Source organism: Adiantum capillus-veneris, chromosome 7, assembly GCF_014529385.1.
Source record: "Adiantum capillus-veneris isolate H3 chromosome 7, ASM1452938v2, whole genome shotgun sequence".
In the NCBI taxonomy this organism is placed as follows: Eukaryota; Viridiplantae; Streptophyta; class Polypodiopsida; order Polypodiales; family Pteridaceae; genus Adiantum; species Adiantum capillus-veneris.
Window position 1 is genome coordinate 61965273 of NC_140937.1, and position 22398 is coordinate 61987670.

Here is a 22398-nt window from a genome sequence, read left to right on the forward strand (position 1 = left end):
AAAAAATTAATTCACAAAATATTTTATGATTTGAAACATATATAAAGAAGAACACAATGATGAGAGGGATTGGAGCCTTCATATGGCATTGATTGATATCTCATGGTACATAATGTTTATTGTTAGTGCAATTGTTTTGTAATTACATCAACGTCACGTAGGAGAATTTTCACTCCAATAGTTGAGCGTGCGCATGACAGTGCAACATACAGTTGTCCATGAGTGAAGACCGGTGTCACCAGGTATGGGCCCAACATGGTAATGCTTTGGCCATGCGACTTATTTATAGTCATACACAAAGAAGGATTGGAACCTTCATATGGCATTGTTTAATATCTCATGGTACACAATGTTTGTTGTTAGTGCAGTTGTTTTGTTTACATCAATGTCACGTAGACGAATCTTCACTCCACTGGCTGAACGTGCACGTGACAATGCAACATACAGTTGTCCATGAATGAAGACCGGTGTCACCAGGTATAGGCCCAACAGGGCAATGCTTTGTCCTTGTGACTTATTTATTGTCATACAAAAAGCCAATCTAACTGGGAACTGCCTCTGTCTAAGAACGAATGGCAACTTTGTACCAGAATGCACAAAACATATTCGAGGGATGAAAACCCGAGTGCCTACCCGTGTACCTGTAATAACTTCTGCCTCCAGAAATCTTGCATGAAATGCCTTGCACACCAAGCGTGTCCCATTACATAGACCTCGACTTGGATCAATGTTCCATAGTAGAATTATTGGGGCATTCATTTTCAACTCCAAGCAATGTGTTGGAAATCCACCACCCAAGGTGAGACTATTTAAAAACTCCACAGAGTATAAGAAAGGATCTTGCATCGAGTTTTCCGCCACAGAGTTAGCACTAAAGTATTGCACAACATCACCTTTCATTGTGTACAGGGCCTTAGCATTGACAATATCAACTTCAGAGTTTTTTGAAGCAAGGATGGCCCGCTCTCTGAAGTATTCTGCATGGACCACATCTTTATCAATTTCTGAATAGATGCAACCTATCAATACATCCAATGAGGATGAAGAAAGCACCATGTGATGGGGGATTTCTATCATTTGTTCATCACCGATTGTCAAAGTCCCATTTCCTACATCCATAAGCCATTCTCTATAGGTAGAAATTGCAACTTCATGACCTCCCACACGCATGTTATGTGCCAATCTAAGAATCTTCACACGATTCCATAAGTGCAATCGACAAAGTGTAGCATCAACAATGTCAGCACGTGCTCCCTGGAACACCACTGGTAAGATCTGTCTGAAATCTCCCCCAAGAAGCAACACTTTTTCACCAAATGGATTTGTTGAGCACATGATATCTTGCAAAGACTTGTCCAAAGCTTCGAAGGCATATCGATGCATCATAGGAGCCTCATCCCACACAACCAACTTGCACATTCTAAGCAATTTATCAAGTTGACCTTGAACAGGGATATTGCATGTGCTACAACTATCAAGGTCCAAGGGTATCTTGAATCTAGAATGTGCAGTGCGTCCATTTCACAATAGCAATGCTGAAATACCAGAAGATGTTGTGGCCAATGCAACTTCTCCTTCTCCACGCACACGTGACAACAAACAATTGTACAAATAAGTTTTCCCAGTCCTTGCAGGACCATCTAGGAAAAAAATAGCCCCACCATCAATAGTCAATCCATGCAACACTGCCTCAAAATCAATCCTTTGATCTTCATTTAGACTCTGCTCCATTTCACGTGACACGGATAGCTCTTGCATTGTGTCAAGGCATTGCTCTTGGAAAAGCAAGCTATTTTCATCACATGTCACAAAGCGTTCATCAGGCATTGGAATTCCAGGAAATTCAGTTAAAATTTGTCCAAAAGTACCAAGAATGTTATGCAAATCTCTCAACGCATACCCTTCAGCAACCTGTGTACAACCATCTAACGACTCATATCTCATCTCCAACATGTGTTGATAGTCCTCATACAAAAAACGTTGAAATCTTTCCCATAAGAGATGAGGGGAGGAGGGTTCAAAAAACAATAGAATGGTCACAAACAAATGTCTCAATTGCAAGCCTGTATGTGTACTGCAAGCTTCCTCCATGCATCCGAACCATTCCCCATCATCTTCCAAGATACCCCTTGCAATGCATGCTGCCTTGAATGTTGGAAACAATACACCATTTGCGGAGCGTAGATCCTCAAATGATTTACATCCTTTACAACTATTCAAAAGCAAACGGACATAATCGTTCATCTACAGAGGGCTGCACAAAATACATCCGCCCAATAGTGTCCCCACGATGTCTCTTTGTCCATTTCTTGGAACCCGAATTCCACACCCACTTTTGAGGAAATCGATGTACAAACTATCATTTGCTTCAGGATTCTTCAAGTTGCATGTGAACCACTCTGTCAAAGTGGTCTTCTCTGCATTATCTCTTTGCAAGACATCATTAAGTCTATCAGTATCTCGAAAAGTCACCATTTGACCAGCCGAAACATGCACGCTCAATCTCTGAAGAACTGGTGCGTCATTGTGCAAAGGATATTAAAAAATTCTCCAGCAAGACTCAGATGCAGATACATAGCGGCCATCCGTGTACATGTCTATCTCATCAACGTTCACCCTTTCTGCATACGTACCGATGTATGGAATCTTATAGTTGCCATATCATGCCCCTTGTAGATGTACTTATAGACATACTTGACAGCTGAAATTGTCGAGCATACCTCAACATTGATATGTGCATTAAATAGTGTTGACAAAACAGGATTATATGGCACAACCCATCGGTTATCAATAGTAGAACCCCTAACGTTGGCGGTGAAGCCATTGTTTCGTCGCACATAAATGGGGTAGCCATTATTATCCATGCTTGTTTGCTCACAAAATGAACGTGAATATTTTCTAATACATCGGCCATCAACCATGCAAGGAGATGACCTATTGAACTCACCGCATGGACCATGAATGTTACAACTAACAATGATATCATGCAGCACTGGAAATCGATTTTTATCTGGCAGCTCTGCACAAACCATCTTGTCATAGTCAAATGTTGATTGAGGCTTACATCGAGGATCTAGAATCAATAATGTATGAGAATGTGGCAAGCCTCTCTTTTGGAACTCCACGACGGACATGTAAGCTACCACTTTCCCAAAAATATCTTTCTTTAAGATATACTTCATCATGCTCGAGTGTTTCAAGAAGAAAACCCTAGTGGTTATGTCTGGTCGATCAGAGGAAACCTGTCCTGGAAGTAATGCCTCATTTATTTCTGGCCATTTGGGGTTACATGTGAATGTGATAAATAGGTCTGGCTTTCCCTTTGCACGCAGAATTGCCATTGCATCTTGATACAATTGGTACATGTGCCGAGGGCCGCCTATAAAAGATGAGGGTAAGACAATTCTTCGACCTGCAGACCGTCCAACTACAACATCACTCCCAGACAAATGCACCATGTCAACCAAGCCTGCATACAATTCTTCCCTCAACGTCTGTTGATTTGTACGGACCCATGCAAGACGACATTCCTCAATGGCACAATATGCATCAACCATAAATTGTTGAAGTAAACGACCCCCACGAAGCAAGCACGACTTTGTATCAGCACGAACCTGTAACCGATATGCATAGTAATCTCTTTGAGTGACACATTGTCGACCAACCAAGGCATCCAAAGGGCCATGCACATTATCATAAGGAAGCTTGATATGCCATCCATCTTCTCCCCGTGGAAAGAGAAGAACATACAATAGTGGCATGTACGACCTGTGTAGATTTGAAATCCTTTGCAGCCTTCCATTTTGACAATGTATCACAATGTCTCAGTGGCCAATTGTTTGTACATCCCCTTGGCGTGGCATAATCGCAGCAACCTCATTGCCAACAATTATCAAGTACTGCTTGGAAGTATTTCTATTCTCACAAATTGTCATTTTGATCTCCACACCAGGACTGTCGCGTAACATTCTACCAACATTGTAAAAGGCATTCGCATATGGATTACATGATCGCATCATCATTGATAATGCTTCAAGAGTGGACAAATTCAAACCATCCAAGGCACTCATACGATTCCGAACCTCATGCTCAGTATCATATACATATATCTGTGCAAATTTTGGAGCCCTTGCTTCATGTGGTAGCAAAGAACCAATTCGATGGTACACAGCGCCATGTACACGAAAGCAATATGCACCAGACCTACCCATCAATGTCTCATCAATGGTAGCTCCAAGAGATGCAAATGCCATAACACTATTGTAACTCCTGATGTTTCTTCTGAAAGACCTACTCAAAGCATCACTATTAGTGAGTAGCCTCTCCAATACATCTGGCAGTCTTGCAAGAGGAAAGAGGGATACTTTTCCACCTTTGCAACAATATTTTCCCATTGATGGTGTATCTTCCTTCTTCATTTCACATGGCCAAAGACGTGCACCACAAAACTCACAGAAGGAGGACATGATTCCTGTATGATTTGTAGGCAATGAGACATGTATCAATGGTAGCATGGAAGGGTGGACACCTCGTAGACATGGATAGGCATGTAGAATGCAAGCAATTCCTCCAAGTGATGTGTCATGAACATACGAGACCTGTTCCTCATTTTGAGCATCTATGAGAGGGCAAAAGTGTCTGTCATGTTGATGGCGCTGCTGTCTTATGTTGGAGGTGCGTTGCCTTGCCCGTTGTCGACGATATCTTCTTGTCGCATCCAAACATGAAAGAGTGTGTTGTCTTCGTCCTTGTCCTTGCATGATAGTTTGCAAAGGAACTTGTGGAATAGTAACATCACCATGGATAGAACCCTCCACAAATGTGGAGGGACTCCTACCACGACCATGGCCATTTGTTGAGCATGGCAAGGAATCCTCTAGCAAGTATATCGTACGTTGTATAGCGAGTTGACGTCGATAATTTCGTGCAACCTTTCGGCGTGCACGCACATGAGAGGAATGACTTGTAGATTCAGGAAGACAAAGGCATGTGTCCCTTGTCCTCATAAATGCTTCTGTCAAGCAATAGAGAAAACACTAAATTCATAATGAGTGCATAAGTTTTATCATTTTAGTTACTCCCAAATGCAAGCATAAAATATCCTCAATACATCATAGTATTAATTAAAGTAGTGTACTTAAGGTAGGGAAGTTCCTTATCTATACTAACTTCCAAATGCAAACATATAATACCCTCAACACATCATATTAATTCGAGTATTATACCCAAGGACGGAATAAAGAGTGCGCATGAGTTCAAGGCTTGTTTGATAGATCCTTTCTATTGCTTTTCGTTTCATGCATCCTCCCACTTCTTCTATCAGTAAGATATATTAAATTTAATAGACGTCATAGGATAAATTGAATATGAAATGACACCATTGGAGTTGAAGACTCAGTTGTGAGACTTCTTGAAGGTTATTTAGCATCTCCTATCATTGGTTCTCTCTATGACATCAAGAACAGATTTTTCATGGGTTCTTGCATGAAGAAGGAGAGAAAGGTTGAACCACCCAAGTGTGGTAAGAGTGGTTTTGTTGGTTTTCTCACCCAATGTGGTAGACTGGCTTTTCCAATTTCTTCTCCAAATATTGTAGGTTGGTTCTCCCAATTCACATTGAAATAGTATGCTTAGGTATCAAGACTCATCGACAAGTCTATTAGCATTGCCCGTATGACATTCAAAACCTGCCCCATAATGGGGTCTTCCTATTGTGCTACCAAACGTGCCTATCATGGCTACCTGCATGAAGAAGAAGAGGAATCTTAAAGTTTGGTAGATTGGTTATCAGAGTTTCTTGCCCCGTTGCAATAGATTGGCTCTCCTAGCTCCCTCTCCATTTTTGACTACTATGCTAAGAGAAAGAGTTTCAATGGGTCTTGCTTGTCTCATGCAATATTTCTCAGAATAACGTAAATGAGGTAAGGAGCTCTACGTTTTCCACTTTAATATGAGGAATCACTTGGGTTTCCTTCGAAATAGAAAATTTTGGGGTTAGTTTTTGTCACAAATTTTCTTGACCACTCTCCCTCTCTCTCTCTCTCTCTCTCTCTCTCTCTCTCTCTCTCTCTAGCTATCTATACCTCACAATGCTAGGAATTGCATGTGCCATGTGTTTTTAAAAAAAATTGCAGAATGCCTTCTTTTATAGTAGGGAATGTTGAGATGAGGTTACATTTGGACTCTTTTATCTCTCTCTATGGTGCTAGAAAATATGTTTATCATGGCTACATACATTAAGAAGGAGAGGAAGCTTGAAGTTTGGTAGATTGGTTATCAAAGTTTCCTGCCCCGTTGCAATAGATTGGCTCTCCCATTTCCTTCTCCATTTTGGACAGCTATGTTGCCCGTGATTAAGAGAAAAAGTCTAGTTCATTGACACATGGACATGTCAAGGGGCCTTACTTATCTCATGCAATATTTCTTTCTTAGAATAACACAAATGAGGTAATGAGCTCTACGTTTATGACTGTAGTATGAGGAGTTACTTGGGTTTCCTCTAAAATATAAAATATTCAGGCTATTTTTTGGCACATACTTTCTTGATTTCTCTCTCTCAGGCTCTCTCTCTCTCTCTAACTATATATATAGATATATATAGTTTTTTAGGAATTCCATGTGCCATGTAGTCTTTTAGAAATATAGAGTGCCTTTTGTCATGAGTGTGAATCATGCACTTGCCTAATGTTAAGATATGTTGAGATGATGTTGTATTCTCCTCTCTTCTCTCTCTGTGTGTGTGTGTGCGCGCTTCACAAGGCTAGGATTTGCATGTTTCATGTGTAAAAAAATAGGAAATAGAGAGTCTTTTCTCATGAGCGTGAATCATGCACTTGCTTGATGCTTGGAGATGTTGAGACGAGGTTCCATTGGGCCCCTTTTAGCAGTTTAATATGTATAATCAATTTAGACATCATGGCAGCATAATAGAACATAGGTGTAGTAGTCCCAATGGTCCCGAAGGCTATGGTGCAAAGGTGTAGAGAGGTAGCTAGTGGTCAAAAGTGATTGAGAGAAAGAGAGAGAGATGTTTTAGCAGGGTGATAGACTAAATCACTCCAAAAGAAATCTTAAAGATCTCAATTATTGTAGTATTGATATTTTTTATCCAAGTGCTCAAAAAAGAGCTATGTTTAGTGTAATCCCACATAAATTTTACTTTTGAATTTACTTTTGAAATCATTATTTGAAGCTGAGAAAACCTACAAAGACATAGAGGATAGCTCGTGGCCAAAAGTGGCTATGATAGAAAGAGGGAGGGGGGAGGGAGACAGTTGTCTCAAAAGCTATAATTTTCCTTTAAACATTGTTCAAACCTAGGTTTAGTGTATTCTCACTTGCAAATTTGGAATTCACCTCTAAATTCCAACAGGAAAGCAAGAACAACTACAAAGCTCAAAGGAATTTAGGGTGTAAAAAACTTCAAATATAGGCAAGGGTTTCCCTTTGCCACCACCCATCTTCACCACTCACATTTTGGAAAAAATCATTGTGTATTGGAGTGCTCGAAGATTGGTTTAGTGTACTTCCATCCATGGATATCTTATTTTAAAAAAGAGGGCCAAATAATCTCAATCATGATAAAGTCAACCACATAACATTGACTGTAGGTGAGACCATTTGAACCATCACCAAATTAAAGGCTTTTGCTTCTCTTTCTAGTCCCAAGGGAAAACACACCACATCAAAAGACCACCACTCATTGACACACAGGAAAATCCAAGTTTAGTGCAATCCCACCTATGAATTTTGAGATCCACCTCTAAACTTTCACCTCAAGGTGATAGCACCTACGAAAGGTGATAGCACCCATGAAACTAAAAGCACCCATGTTTTGGAGAAAAGCATCCTAACTTAAGTGCAATCCCACCTACGAATTTTGAGATTTATCTCTAAATTTCAGCCCAAGGTGATCGCACGCATGAAACTTGGAGGAATTTAATTTAGAAATCTCCAAATATAGTGGAGGGCTAGCCTAATTCTTCGTGCCCTTCATCATCAGTGTTTTGAAAAAAAAACATTTGGCTATGAGAGTGCTCTAAAAGATCAGCTTAGTGTAGTCCCACCTTACAAATTTTCATATTTACCTTGAGATTTTCATTTTGACCTTGAGAACACTATAAGGTGATTGCACCCATCAAACGCAAGGAAAATGCAATGTCAAGAGGACCGGTTTAGTGTAATCCCACTTGACAAATTATGATATTTGCGCCTAAAAATTGTAATTTTCAAATTTTCATTTAGACCTTGAAATCCCAAGTCAAAGGTGAGAATGGCATACAGTTTAGAGAAAACCTTCAAGTTTAGTCAAGATTTTCCTCCGCCTTTGTCACCTCGAATTCACTTGTGCTGCCTTGGATTTGCTCACTCTTTGCCTCGGATTTGCTTGCCTTCAACCTTGGACTTGGCTTCTTGCTTTGGGCCTTGTCAATGCCAAACACCAATATATGGAATTAGCATCTTATTTTCTCTCTCTCTCTCTCTCTCTCTCTCTCTCTCTCTCTCTCTCTCTCACACACACACACACACACACACACACACACACACACACACACACACACACACACACACACACACACACACAATGTGTTTGGAAAAAATGTGTCTCAGCTATGTCCAATATCACACGAATTCCTAAGCTTATACACCAATTCCGCCCCAAGATCGAGGAAAACAATGCAAAAACACCCTAGTTTCCAAACTTTCCCCTTGTTAATAAAAAGTCCCAGTTGAGGGCAAGGCAAGAAGGTAAAATTCCACCCCAAAATAGAGAAAAATTAGTGCAAAACCCTGGAAAACAACCAATTTTTAAAAAAACTTTCGATCTAGCAATCGGAAAGCACCAATTGGGGGCAAGGGGAAAAGGTGAAACTCCACCCCAAAAAATTGAGAAAATTAGTGCAAGCTTGGCAATAACTTGAGGGCAAAGGGAAAAGGCCAAACTCTGCCCCAAAAGCACGGGTGCAAGACAATTGTCAAAGTACATGGGTTCGCCTCGCAACAATGTTTGAAAAAAATGTGTCCCAGCTCAATATTGTGTGGTTCTCAATGTCAAAAATGCCAATCGAGGGCATTTACAGTTAGTGATCTCTTTCTAGAGTGACTGGCACACCAATAAGGCATTATATGTAATTTTATTAAAAGAATTCCCCTTGGTAAATTAAAGGAAAGGAATTTTGTATGAATGAAAAACGGTTTTCTATACTCCAAAAGCAAGGTGAGGGCAAGGGGAAAAGGCCAAATTCTACCCCAAAAGCATGGGTGCGAGATAGCCATCAAAGTACATGGGTCCACCTCGCATGGCCTACAGTGTTCAAGAAAAATGAGTTTCAGCACAATATTGTGTCATTCTCAATTTCAAAAATGCCGATTGAGGGCAAGGGGAAAAGGAGAATTTCTACCCCGAAATAGAGAAAAATAGTGTAAAAATAGAAAAAATAAACTTATTTTTTTAAAATTTTCCCTTGGCAAATTAAAGGAAAGGAATTTTGTATGTTTTAAAAGGTTTTTACACCTTGATGTCCAAACTTTCAAAACAACTATTTCCCAAATTTTCATTTTAGGGCAAGGAAGGAAAAGGCGAAATTCCGCCACAAAACTCTGGATAACAACCTTCTTTTTTATAAACTTTCAGTCTAACAATTGAAAAGAGCCAGTTGGAGGCAAGGGGAAAAGTGAAACTTTGCTCCAAAAAATCAAGAAAATGTGTGCAAAGCTTGGCAATAAGGTGAGGGGCAAGGGGAAAAAGGCCAAATTCTGCCCCAAAAGCATCAGTGCGAGATAACCATCAAAGGACATGAGTTCTTCTCGCATGGCCCGCAATGTGATGGGAAAAAATGTGTTTTAACTTAATATTGTGCCGTTCTCAATTTCAAAATTGCCAGTTGAGGGGAAGGCAAAAAGGTGAAATTCCGCTCTGAAATAGATAAAAATAGTGTAAAAAGTTCAAAAAATAAACTTATTTTTTCAAAATTTCCCCTTGGCAAATGAAAGGAAAGGAATTTTGTATGTCTGAAAAACATTTTTTACACCCTAAATATTTTTTGTGCTGCTTCATGAAGAAGATGCTTGTCAAAGACATCATCTCTCCTGACTATGATATCCTCCTACACCAGACCATAAAAGCGCTAACTTTTGGAAAAAGTGTTATAGCTAGCAAGACAAACTTCCCAAGTTCCCCCTCTACTTGTTTGGAAACGGATGGAGGCATCGAAAGTACTGCTTCATGAGCATCTATACCATGAATTTGAGTCATCAAAGAGCACCATGAATTACTTATATTGTGCCTACTCGCTCCTCTACTATTTTATTCAATTTGCACTCAGATTCTTCTACCAGATTCTCTCCCAAGGATCTCCTACCTTTACTTTTGTAACCCGCACCCGCCAATCGCACTCAACCACTCCAGCAAGCCCGCCGCATGGCTCACATTGGCAATCTATGCAAAAAAAAAGATATAATGATTTGCCTCCACCCCAAACTCTGAGTGTCCCCTGCCCCGTCCCCATCCTTGCGCGCATCTAACCACTCCAGCAAGCTTGTCGCCTTGCTCACTCTAGCCTTTTATGGCATATAATGATTTGCCTCCACCCCAAAGCCTTTTTATTGTCTCACGCACGACGCAAATGATTCGCTTTGGAGGGTAGACTCAATCACAATAAGTTTTGGACAAATTCTCACAATAAATTCCCACATTATGACTTAACGCAACATCATGAGCTTCTGTGAGGGAGGCACGGCATACCTAGCTAGGTACGATTGGGGGCAGGGGACCGCCGACCCGACGGGGGGACCAGTGGTCTCGTGCCCTAACCGTACCTAGCTATGTACGCGGTGCCACCCGAGCAGAAGCTCATGATGTTATGCATTGTATGAAAAACACTGAAAAAGTCTCCTTTTCCCTACATGAGAAAATTTCTAAATCTTCTTCTGATTGGACCCTTTTAAATAGCCATACAATAGGTTGGCACCAGTGTTAGAAAAAAACCGGGGTCTAGTGTATTTTAAACGGCTGAAATTATAAAATTCCGGTTAAATTTTGAGGTTGCCTTTAAGAAAACCGGCAAATTTACACAAATTTTAGTGTAATTACCTTCAAAAGCTTCAAATTTTGACCTAAACACTGGGACCTTATTTTGATCGGTTAGGAAAAATGTATTTTTCTAGCCCTGGTTGGGACGTATGTTTTATTACATGGAATTTCTAAAGATGCTTTGGAGGTGGCCACTTGGAGGAGAGATGATGTAAGTTGTATGCTCCCTGCTACTATCACTTTATAATGACATTCAAATGCACCTCACTTCGCAAGCCATGAGAAGATGACGCTTATTATAGATGACCACGATAGATAAACATACGATTGCTACTGCTCAACTTTACAACAAACGTTTTGACATCTAGCTACTTACAAAGTTAGAGCCAATAGCTAGAGAGAGAGATTCTTTTGCCACATCAGCCGCTTCTTGCCTTGCATAGGGTGAGGCAGTAGTCATGTCCTCGTTTCGGCTCACGCTCCAAGACCTCAAGTGGAGCGTCTCCTCCGTCTCCGGCTCTCGCTCCAAGACTACGACGGCTCATTTTTGAAGGGTGACCTTTATCCTTCATTAAGCTATATTTTGGCAAAAATTAGACATATGCACAAAGATCTACTCGCTCATCTTTGATTTTATTCATTTCATTTGCAAGATTCCCTAGCTCCTCTTTTACCAACCTTAGTCAATGAGCCTTACCAATATGAGATTTAAGTTTCTACCTCACTATATATAAAATGTGATTTGTTCAAGGATCGAAGCTTCATTTAATATTAAAAAAATAGTTGACCCTCGCCCTACTGCTCCACAAAACCAATGCCGCCCCCAAACCCACCTGCATCGCTGCAGCACTTGTTGACACCCTGCAGCACGTCGTCACAAGTTGCCCTTTCAACCACCATCAACCCCCCCCCCCCCCCCCCCCCCCAAACAACATCTCTGGCACTATTGCACGCACCTACATCGTCCCTCAAATATTCTACAAAAGTTGCAATAAACCGAGCTAGGGGCCCTACTAAAAAAAAAATCAATATTCTATCCTTTTTTCGAAGGGTAAAAGGTGCCTCGAAAGGAAGTCGGCCTCTGTCCCCTGGCTCTCGCCGTCTCCTCCAAGACTGCGCCGTCTCCTCTGTCCCCTTGGCTCTGCTGCGAGAGCCTTGGTTCTCTCCCGTCACTCTCCTCGATGACAGCCTGCTGAGCAGAGGACCTTGGCTTCACCCGTGTGGTGTGTGTTGTGTTGGGGAGCATATGTTAGTACCTATGTTAACCCTCACGGCACACGGACACCCTATGATCTATAAACGTTGTATTATTTAGAGTCAGGTACCGGGCTTGTCGGACCAATAGGAAAAGGGTAAGAGTGATCGCCAATGAGAGGCGCACTTTAACTTGGACATTCAAGGGATTAGTTGGTTAAGCATGGGCGCCCAAGTGTGAATGGGGTGAGCTCCTATAAAAGCCAACTAAACCTAATTTTTACTCATTCTCTCATTTGTGCAATAGAAGAGTGCTCTTGCTCCATCTCCATCTTCTTCTTCTTCACCTCCTTCTGTGTGTGTGTGTGTGAGAGAGAGAGAGAGAGGGAGAGTGTGTGTGCGATCGAGCATTACGAAGGCACGACGGCGGCGAAGCGGTTGAGCGCGGCACGACTGCAGCTTCTTCTTCATCGCGGCGAGGAATCCACCACGAAGGCGAGCGTAGAGCGGTGAGTGACACACCCTTTGTTTTCTTGAGCTTGCTAGTTTAGGCTTATTGTGTGCTTGGAGCCGTTTGTGGCTCGCACACGGTGTATTGGCAAGTCCCTTGCTTCGACAGTGCGGCAAGGAGCGCACATTTTTGGCGCCGCTGCCGGGGATATGCCCTACACTAAGCTCGGTTAGCACTTTACGCTTCCTTGTGGTGCAATTTCTATCATAGGAAAGGCAGGGAAGAAGTGTGTGGAGATTTCTGTTTTTTTGCGTTTTCTGCATTTGCTGTCAAGTTTCAATTTCTGCTATTGTCTGCGTTTTTTCAATTTCTGCAATTTCTGCATTTTCAAGTTCGGCGTTTTCAATTTCTGCAATTTTCTGCATTTCTGCGTTTTCTCAATTTTTTGCATTTCTGCATTTTCAATTTCTGCGTTTTCCGCATTTTTTTTTAAAAAAAATATTTTATTTTTTTTGAAAAAAAAAATTCAATAAAAATATTTAAAAAAAAAAAAAACGGAAATTAAAAACGCGAGTGAGCGGGCGGCGAAATTTTTCAAAAATTTAAAAACGTGACTCTTAAAACGGACGAGTTGGTTTGTATAAAAGATAGATCGGGATCATTTCCCCAAGCCCAAGCCCAAGCCCAGGCCCAGGCCTCAATCCTCAGTCTTATGATATATACTAGACTCACTCTTATATATATACCCTACTCGCTCAAGAGAGAATGAGAGCATGTGGGACAAGTCCTCCACTCTCGTCCTTTCTCTTCCCACTTGCACCCTTAGACTTTCTAGTTTGGGCTTAGTTCCCTACTGAAAATTGACAGCTTTAGGGATTCCGAGGGCATAGAGTGACCAAACGGAGGGCTGTAAAGCACGGCACGACCCTCTGACCGATACGCTCGTTTCGAGCTATCACACGGCCCATTCCACGACACGCTCTAAAAAATCTAGCAAAAAAACAAACAAAAAACACGCTAAAAACTAGTCACAAGGCCTCCTAGAGCAGCTTTTTGACACCTTAGGGTATCAGAAGCACATGCACTTACGCTCTGGGCGGGTGCTAGAACACGAGCATATTGAGGGTGCCTCTGTTCATACGGACACCCATTACCCATCCACGATAAGCTCTAGACCCTCAGCGGGGACACAAGGTAGCACCACCCAAGACCCTAAAATAGCTGCTAGTGATTCCTCCTCCGACTCAGAAATCATGGAAGCATACCCTACCCAAAACACTGAGAGAGAAGGCCATGCACCTCCCGAAGCTCCACAGCCTAGTACTAGTATGTTTAGCCGTTTCATGGAAACATTAGGTAGAGCTACTCGCTCGGAACCTGATGCAAATGAAGCACACGAAGGGGGTGGGGAAGTGGACTCTCCTTTCACATCGCACGTGGACCCCACACCCCCAAAGAGTGTCCATGTGGATATCCTACCAACTTCTTACCAAGAAGGCCCTGTTGAGCTGCCTCCTTCAGAAGTTCCCTCTAGAGTACCGTTGGTGACAAGTAAAACCACGGGGAGCAACATTGCTTCTACCTCACAAGAAACCGTTAACACGTCGACTCTAGAAGGATTGTTCATTAATGATCATTGGACATACGACCTCCACACTGAGGTGTTGACGGATCTACACTCTGGCCACGCCTACCATGTAGGATGGATAGAGATTGTACAATCCACCTCTAGTGCCATGAGCATCGAAGATCAACAAAAAATGATCTGTAATGTTATCCATGGCATTATTCAATCAGAAAGGCAAAACCGAGGGGTAAATATACTCTCAACTGGCCCCATGAGATTTCTGGATACGAGCAAGGCTCAACAGCCTACTCTATCACAAATGGAGACTCCTCTAATGAGCCCCATGGACCCATCTTACGTCATTTCACCTGGGGTCTCTATGCAATCTGAGCCTCCGAGCGAAAACTTTAGCTTCCCTAACTTGGCTCAACCCTCTATTAAGGAAAACCCAGTGCTCACTCCAGGGATAAGCCTGACAGAGAATGTACCTATGACATCTACGGTTAGCGCAGTGCCACTACCTAGTGTCGTAGTACCTAATATGGGGCCTCGACCATATGTGCCTCTAGCCCCTTATGCACACATGGCCCCCACACCTCCAATTGTACCACTTGCTTATGCTCCTCGAGTGCCGCTCCCTAGCCCTTATCCGAGTGGACCTATGCCCGGTTATGTTCCATATCCTGCATCATCCACACATATGCCAAGACCGGCACCCGTCCCTCTCCCATATATGATTCCAAGAGTACCTCCACCGACCCTGCCTCCTCACATAGGTGACTTGGTAGCGTTTGCTCAAACCATAGGTCGATCTATCGCGGAAAATATGCGTCATGCATCTGATAGAGAACCTAGAAGTAAGGCAGTACAAATTGCCAAACTCACGCAAAAATTCAATGGGGACGAAGATGCTAGGAAACACATTGAAGTGTTTGAACAAGTATGTGATTCCTTAGGGGAACGCAACGAACTACATAAGTGCAATGCCTTAAGCTTGACATTAAGTGGGAAGGCCGGAGATTGGTATAGAACCCTAAGGGTGGACGAGAAAACAATCTACCCTACCCTTCGAAGGTTGTTTCTAAAGGAGTACATACGAGAAGGTGTGCTTTGGGGTGTAGCATCTCAGCTACAGAAGGCCGAACGTAAGGAAGGAGAGTCAGTAAGGGACTTCATTAGTCGTCTAAAGCACTTAAACTCTCGTTGCCCTGTAAATGAGCGCTTCAACAATAACCAACTGCTTGATCGATTCATTCGAGGGTTGAGGAATGAAGGAATCTATAATGGACTAGTGATTAGAGGTATCACAACCTGGGAAGATGTCACTGCCAATGCAATCTAACTAGAGGACAACTTGATGATAGCAGGCATGAGGGTGTCTACTGACACGAGATCCACTAGCTCACAAGCCATTGAGTATGAACCCATGATTGCAAAGCCCATTGCCAATGAGCCAAAGGTATTTGAGACATTCTTGACAGACCTCACCAAGGCAATCCAAGAGTCTCTTAAGGATAATCGACCCCCTCAAAATAGTCACATGTATCCAAGAAGGGAGCAACAATGGTGTTCCATTTGCTTAGGTCCACATAGCACTAGTGAGTGCCCTACGTTTAGAGTAAAATTTAATGGAACTTGCAACGCATGTGGTAGGTATGGTCACCAAGCTAAGGATTGTTTAATGATCAAACGTATGATGGCAAATAGACCACCTGTAGCCTGGACGGATGCACCTCGAGCTCCTGTATTGATGCCTACTCCACCTGTTGAGCAACTACCGCAACACATGGTCCCTAGATCTCAAAATGTTGTACAAGCTACACCGTTACCACCTCCTGTGCTAGGACCGCAGCCCCCGCATCCAAGAGTCGCCCCTATGAACCAAGTGGGTTGCGAGCCATCTAATGCTTATGCAGATAGCTGTGAGGAGGAAATAGACACTAGTATTTCCTACGGACTTGATACATTGGAAGAATGTCCTATATACTACATGGAAGATTGTTGGGGACAAGTCAAGCCGGTTTATCAAGCTGCTACTCTCGCATCCAGAGGTCAAAATATCAACACCCAGGCTAGGAGGCCACCTCTTCAATGCTACGAGTGTGGTGGACCACATCGAGCAGCGGAGTGCCCTATTAGGCTGCAAAAGAATGCTGCACAGATGCAAATGAATCAAGGGAGCACGTCTGCAATGCCAATACTCACATGTAATCGTTGTGGCATAGATCACTTGATTGCCCAATGCCCCTATAACCCAAATGCGCCTAAAATCACACCCCTGAATTTGGTCGAAATTGCTAGTGTGACATCACCAATACCACCCGTCGCACCCGCTTATGCGATTACACGGTCCATGCTTCAAGGGCCAGGCCATATCCTCGAAGAGAGAGATACCGCGTCAGTTATCCAAGCAAAGAAAAAGAAGACACGAAGGAAGAAGTCGCAGAATACGGAAAATTCAAAGCCAAGTTCCAAAACAAACATAGGAACAGGAGATGACCCCGTGTATATGAATGACCTCGAGGATGATTCAGATTCAGTCGAGACAATGGAGACTAGAACCAATACCACAAAGGGAAAGACCGACAAAGAAAACCGCAACATGGAACCAAATGAAAACCGAATAAGAGAAAACCATAAAGAGCCTCTCAAAACACCACAAGTGTTTCCAAATCCAATCCAAGACCCCCAAGATAAACCGCAGGGGCAAAAAGAGAAGAATCGTAAAAAGAAGATTGGGACGTACCCAAACCCTGTAGACGAGATTGAGCAGGTGAAACATCTAAGAGGTTTAGTGGAGGAGACTCAAAGGAAACTAGAACCAGAACCCATGCAGGTCAAAATTCATGACACAGTGTTTCCCACGCAAGTTCATCCACCCCACATGAACCATAGACCGTTAGCCATATCTAGTATCATCCAAGAAGGGAGTGAGGACGGGACATCAGAAAGTGAGCATACACCTTTCTTGTTGGAAAGGATGTTTAACGAAGGAATACCTGATCCCATTGAGGAATATGAGATTCCATCCTCACCAGTTCCTAGTCAAGGACCTACACCCTGCAAAACGCCAATGAATGTTGCCAAACTAATGGACTTCATGTCTTCTGAGGTTCGAACCACGATCATAGCAAAGCTGTATGGAGATCTTGAGTTATTCCTTGCACTTCGAGCATTCCTTAATGGAGAGCTACGAACGGGATTACCGCAGTTTGCACAACCAAATAGGCCTGACTCGATTATGATTGATGAGGAAAATCATGTGCAATCACTTGACTTAGATGGACATGAGTCTGTGATCGAGGTACCCATTAACGAATTAGGGCAGTATTTTGAAGGCGACGAGTCTAATGCGACCCTACCCATCACTACTAAGGGATTAACTATAAAGGGAATTCTTGATGGTGGTGCGGGAGTTAGCATCGTTACAAAAGATTGTTGGGAATCCATGGGAAAACCCCGCCTCAGTGTTACTAACATTGTGGTAAAGATGGCAAATGGTACCATAGCCAAACCTATGGGGATGCTCAAGGATCTTAAGATCAAAGTTCTAGGACACAAGGTATGACATACGTTCATTGTAATGGATTTCTCTAAACACCTTATGTCATATGAAATGATTTTAGGACGACCATTCATGAGGGAAGCACAAATGGTTCACGATTGGTCTAAAAATCATGTCTATTTGCAATTCCAAGACTCTGTCCTTAGAGTGGATTTGGTGACTGGTAAGGTACACCCCTTAGGGAGTAAAACCATTATTGATCATCGCTCTGACACCACAGTTCACTCGGCCCCACTACAATATTGTTACACTTGTAAGAAGGATACAGACATTGGCAAAGATTCTCCTTACATGGATGTGTTACCGGGTATGATGGAATCAGACAATGTGGATTGGGTCCACCTAGCATCAACCATAGACACTTGGGGAAACAGGGGGACGACCTGGGTAACACCTGAGGGGGATGAAATGCCTATACCCTTAAATATGCTACAAGCAATGCATATCTCTTCTGACAAGACTCATCCTAATGTAACGAAGAAAACATACAAGTGGGTCCCTAAAGCTTCTTTAGTGACCATAACTAGTGCTAAAAAACAGAAGCCTTGTAAGAAACGTACCACTCGCTCCAAGAAAAGTAAGAAAATGTTGCGATGGATCCCTAAACGACTATTGGAAGCCCAAGGCTACTATCAAGGAAATGATCAAATCTAGGTGCCAAAACGTAGATTGTGCTCTTACCTATCACCTGACCCAAGTGAGCCCAATCCCGTAGCTCCAAAACGAATCAATGATCGTGGAAAGAAAAAAATCACAGAATGCTACACACCCGCTCCCGAGCTAGTTTGGGTACCAAAGAAAGAACGATTTGTTCCACCTAGCTCAGGAAGGGGGGAGTCCCATGAAGATTCTAGCTTCTCATGTAATACATCCATAGAGGTAAAAGCTTCTACACAGCCTCCATCTATAGTAGTGGACCTCCATGAAGCTACAAAAGAATCCACACCTTCCAGTGTTCAAGAATCACCTGATGAACCACTTCAAGTTCGATCCTGGGAGAGTACCTTACCACCCTTGCAACCTGACGAGGCACCTAGGGTAATAGAAAACTACTGGCAAAAATCCTCACCCATTACCAACTGGAACAATTGGTTTCAAAGGGTGACAAGCTCATTTCAAACGGTATGATCTACCCAAGGAAGGGGGGAGTGTTTGCTGACAGTCCTCATTCATTTGTTTCTCTCTCAACCTTTCTCCCTGACCTCTTAATCTCCGATCTTAGGGAATGTACATATAAAGCTTTATACTCAAAAAAAAAAAAGAAAAAAAAAGGGAGCAAGAGCAATTAGCAAACGAGTATGCACCTTAAAAGTCAAAACATTGACTTAGACCTACACATGTCACATCTGGTTCAGTGAAACAGAAACCTATGTCATGAAACACCTTTGATCCTCATCACTTGAGTGATGGAGGGTAGGTAAGATTAGTACGATAGGAGTGTTTCTGTTTTAGAGTTGAGTGATTAGCAAAGTTCTCTTTTCCCACTAATGTGCCTCCTGGAGGTATTCCTTTTGTTTCCTAGTGTGTACAGGAGCGTGTTGCTATTGATAGGATTTGGACCTTCATGGAAGCTTTCTCTCGTTCACACTTCAAATCAAGCGCGACCATCAACACAAACAGGTGTTTCTTGTCCATTAGCATTGCCCTTATCTTTTTGCATCCATGTTTGTCTGCTTTGATTGTGATTGGTAGCATAATATTCAGCGCATTGGTTTAGTATCAAACATTTAATTCAATGTAGTGTTTTGTCATAATCACTTGTCTAGGTTTAAAAATCAAGCAGTCCGACTAAGCTAGTTTGACCAAGCTAGGTATTAGAAATCTTCTCTTAATACCATGGGGAATGCCTTCCTAATAAGCAATGGTTACTTAGGTTCTTAATCCGATTTAGGCAGCATTGTATGAAATGTACTAGGGCTTTCTAGTGGGCTTAACCCTATTGACCTTTAGCTTAAGTATTATAAAGGGAGTTTACTAATGTGATGAGCCTGGGGAGGGTAACAGTGTTATATGACCCCCCAAAGTTACAAAATTAAAATGATGAAAATGAACAAACAAAAAATCAAAGTGCCACAATGTAAAATCTTACGCTGGAAGAGAAATCTCAGCTTGATTTGGTACTTCACTCACTTGATTGCCTATGGCACTAGAGCCCTAGAGGTTCCCAGTGTGGGCGCTTTTCCTTGAAAAGCAAAAAACCCAAGGCATACAAAATAAGCACACACATCATAATTGAATCAATGTGAAAAGACTTTGGGGGGTCAAAGAAAAAGTAATCAGTCAGGCGATGATTTCATGAGAAATTCCTTTTATCGTAGCTTAACTACAAGGTTTTCTAGATATAGCCTCTAGTCAGCCCTCGAACATGAATACTTGGCTCTCGCGATTAAACAACTTAATTGACCACTGAAAATTAAGAAGCTTACCCATGGTATTAATATTCGATCTCTAGTGCTTTTCGACCGTCAAATTAGCGACCCCAGACTTGTTTAATTTTTTACCTTTACATCTGTTTATGCATTTGATTACATTGCAATTTAATGTTCATTGCTACCAAATTGTTTGAAATTCTTTTACCAATCAATTTGTCTACCTAAAACTGCATATGCTTTTTAAGAGAATGCAATTACTGTGCCAATGTTGTTTGATTTTGCAGTGACTGAAGAAGGCTAAGGACATTCATCTCAAATGCTCTTCCACCTCGACGAACCAGCTTCAACTCAATAGCTTCCGAGGACGGAATCTACATCATGAAGGGGGGCATGTTAACCCTCACGGCACACGGACACCCTATGATCTATAAACGTTGTATTATTTAGAGTCAGGTACCGGGCTTGTCGGACCAATAGAAAAAGGGTAAGAGTGATCGCCAATGAGAGGCGCACTTTAACTTGGACATTCAAGGGATTAGTTGGTTAAGCATGGGCGCCCAAGTGTGAATGGGGTGAGCTCCTATAAAAGCCAACTAAACCTAATTTTTACTCATTCTCTCATTTGTGCAATAGAAGAGTGCTCTTGCTCCATCTCCATCTTCTTCTTCTTCACCTCCTTGTGTGTGTGTGTGTGTGAGAGAGAGAGAGAGAGGGAGAGTGTGTGTGCCATCGAGCATTACGAAGGCACGACGGCGGCGAAGCGGTTGAGCGCGGCACGACTGCAGCTTCTTCTTCATCGCGGCGAGGAATCCACCACGAAGGCGAGCGTAGAGCGGTGAGTGACACACCCTTTGTTTTCTTGAGCTTGCTAGTTTAGGCTTCTTGTGTGCTTGGAGCCGTTTGTGGCTCGCACACGGTGTATTGGCAAGTCCCTTGCTTCGACAGTGCGGCAAGGAGCGCACAACCTAGTTCTACACCGCTGAAATTTAATGTCAAAAACTCAAATTACACTCTGTCCGTGCACAGGAATATATAATGAAACCACAGAGGGGCATACATCAGACCAACGCTGCACAAAGCCCTGCTCAGCGACCTGTCCAAATTCTCCTTGAGAAGTTCTGCTGGAGACCAACAGTCCTCTCTTCATTCCTTGATGGTGTCGGAGCAAGAAGGCGGAGGATTTCTTGGGACATGCAGCAAGAAACTTTATGAGCCAATGGGTATGGATAATGGATGTAAGCATGCCATGGTGATTTGCAGATCATGCGAGCCTGTGTCCAGGGGGGTACTCCTGCAGGGGACGATGGAGTAGACTGCAGGTCGAGGGGGGCAGTCTTGCAGGAGACGATGCAGTAGACCGCAGGTCGAGGGGGCCAGTCTTGCAGGAGACGATGCAGTAGACTTCAGGGCATGATGGAGCGAACAGAGACGACACACGAGGCAGCAGGATTTGGTTGAGAGAGAGAGAGAGAGAGAGAGAGAGAGAGAGAGAGAGAGAGAGAGAGAGAGAGAGAAACCTACTGACCTTGAGCCGCACACAGCCGCAACCTTGACGTTATCTCCCTCTCTCCCCCTCCCTCTCCCCTCTCACGCACAACAATCTCTTCTTCTTCGCTCTCTCTGTGTTACTCTCACACGCCGTAGCTGCATGATTTTCACTCGCTTGCCTTGAGGGTAGCTCTCCAACATCGTAGCCTTGAGGGCAGCGCATGCACGACGGGCACGATGAGCAGTCTTACCAAGACCTTGGACACAATAGTGCTTTTCTTGGGACAACGCCTTCAACCTTCAATCAGTGCGAGCCTCGAGGTTCAATTTGGCTTTGAAATCCGGAGTTTCCCGAGAGGCTGATGCCATCAGGTGCTAGCTGTCAGGTGCTGGCTGCCTCGTAATTAATGTCCTTGGAGGGATCAGGTGCTGGCTGCCTCGTAATTAATGTCCTTGGAGGGGAAGCAAAGGCTTCCAAGGAAGCTAGTTGGGAATGGATCAGGCCGAGCAGTTGGAGCTAGGAGCAGAGATAACTAAGCTTCTGCAACCTGCAGATCAAGGCCTCGATTGTGATGAGGGGAGTATGTTCGACTCTGCAAGATCAAGCTCTTTACGTTTTTTGAGTTGACAACCTTTATTGGACTTGAAAGGCTTTGTTATTTTATATTGGACTTGAAAGGCCTTGGATTTTGGACTTGAAAGACCTTGGAGAATAAGGAGGAAGCGACA

The 22398-nt window shown here is 42.9% G+C and overlaps 2 protein-coding genes across 2 annotated transcripts; both read right to left on the minus strand.

Annotated features, from left to right (window-relative positions):
* Window positions 1-315: 315 nt before the first annotated feature.
* Window positions 316-1419, minus strand: LOC147453953 (uncharacterized). Its single transcript, XM_086516987.1, has one exon. It carries the CDS (start codon window positions 1417-1419, stop codon window positions 316-318), a length of 1104 nt encoding a protein of 367 aa, XP_086373113.1.
* A 102-nt stretch (window positions 1420-1521) lies between these two features.
* LOC147453954 (uncharacterized) lies at window positions 1522-3761 on the minus strand. Its single transcript, XM_086516988.1, has 4 exons — window positions 3413-3761; window positions 2948-3019; window positions 2330-2513; window positions 1522-2212 (listed from the first exon to the last, which is right to left on the minus strand). Exons 1-4 carry the CDS (start codon window positions 3759-3761, stop codon window positions 1522-1524), a joined length of 1296 nt encoding a protein of 431 aa, XP_086373114.1.
* Window positions 3762-22398: the final 18637 nt, after the last annotated feature.

What these genes read in the sequence shown, in the direction of transcription:
- LOC147453953 (XM_086516987.1), bottom strand. Translation starts at nt 1,419, where the DNA reads ATGTGCAAGTTGGTTGTGTGGGATGAGGCTCCTATGATGCATCGATAT.
- LOC147453954 (XM_086516988.1), bottom strand. Translation starts at nt 3,761, where the DNA reads ATGCCACTATTGTATGTTCTTCTCTTTCCACGGGGAGAAGATGGATGG. An exon ending in TGTAGTTGGACGGTCTGCAG is followed by an intron (nt 3,020 to 3,412) that starts GTCGAAGAATTG and finishes TGGTTTGTGCAG; the next exon opens with AGCTGCCAGATAAAAATCGA. An exon ending in TAACATTCATGGTCCATGCG is followed by an intron (nt 2,514 to 2,947) that starts GTGAGTTCAATA and finishes ATGACGCACCAG; the next exon opens with TTCTTCAGAGATTGAGCGTG.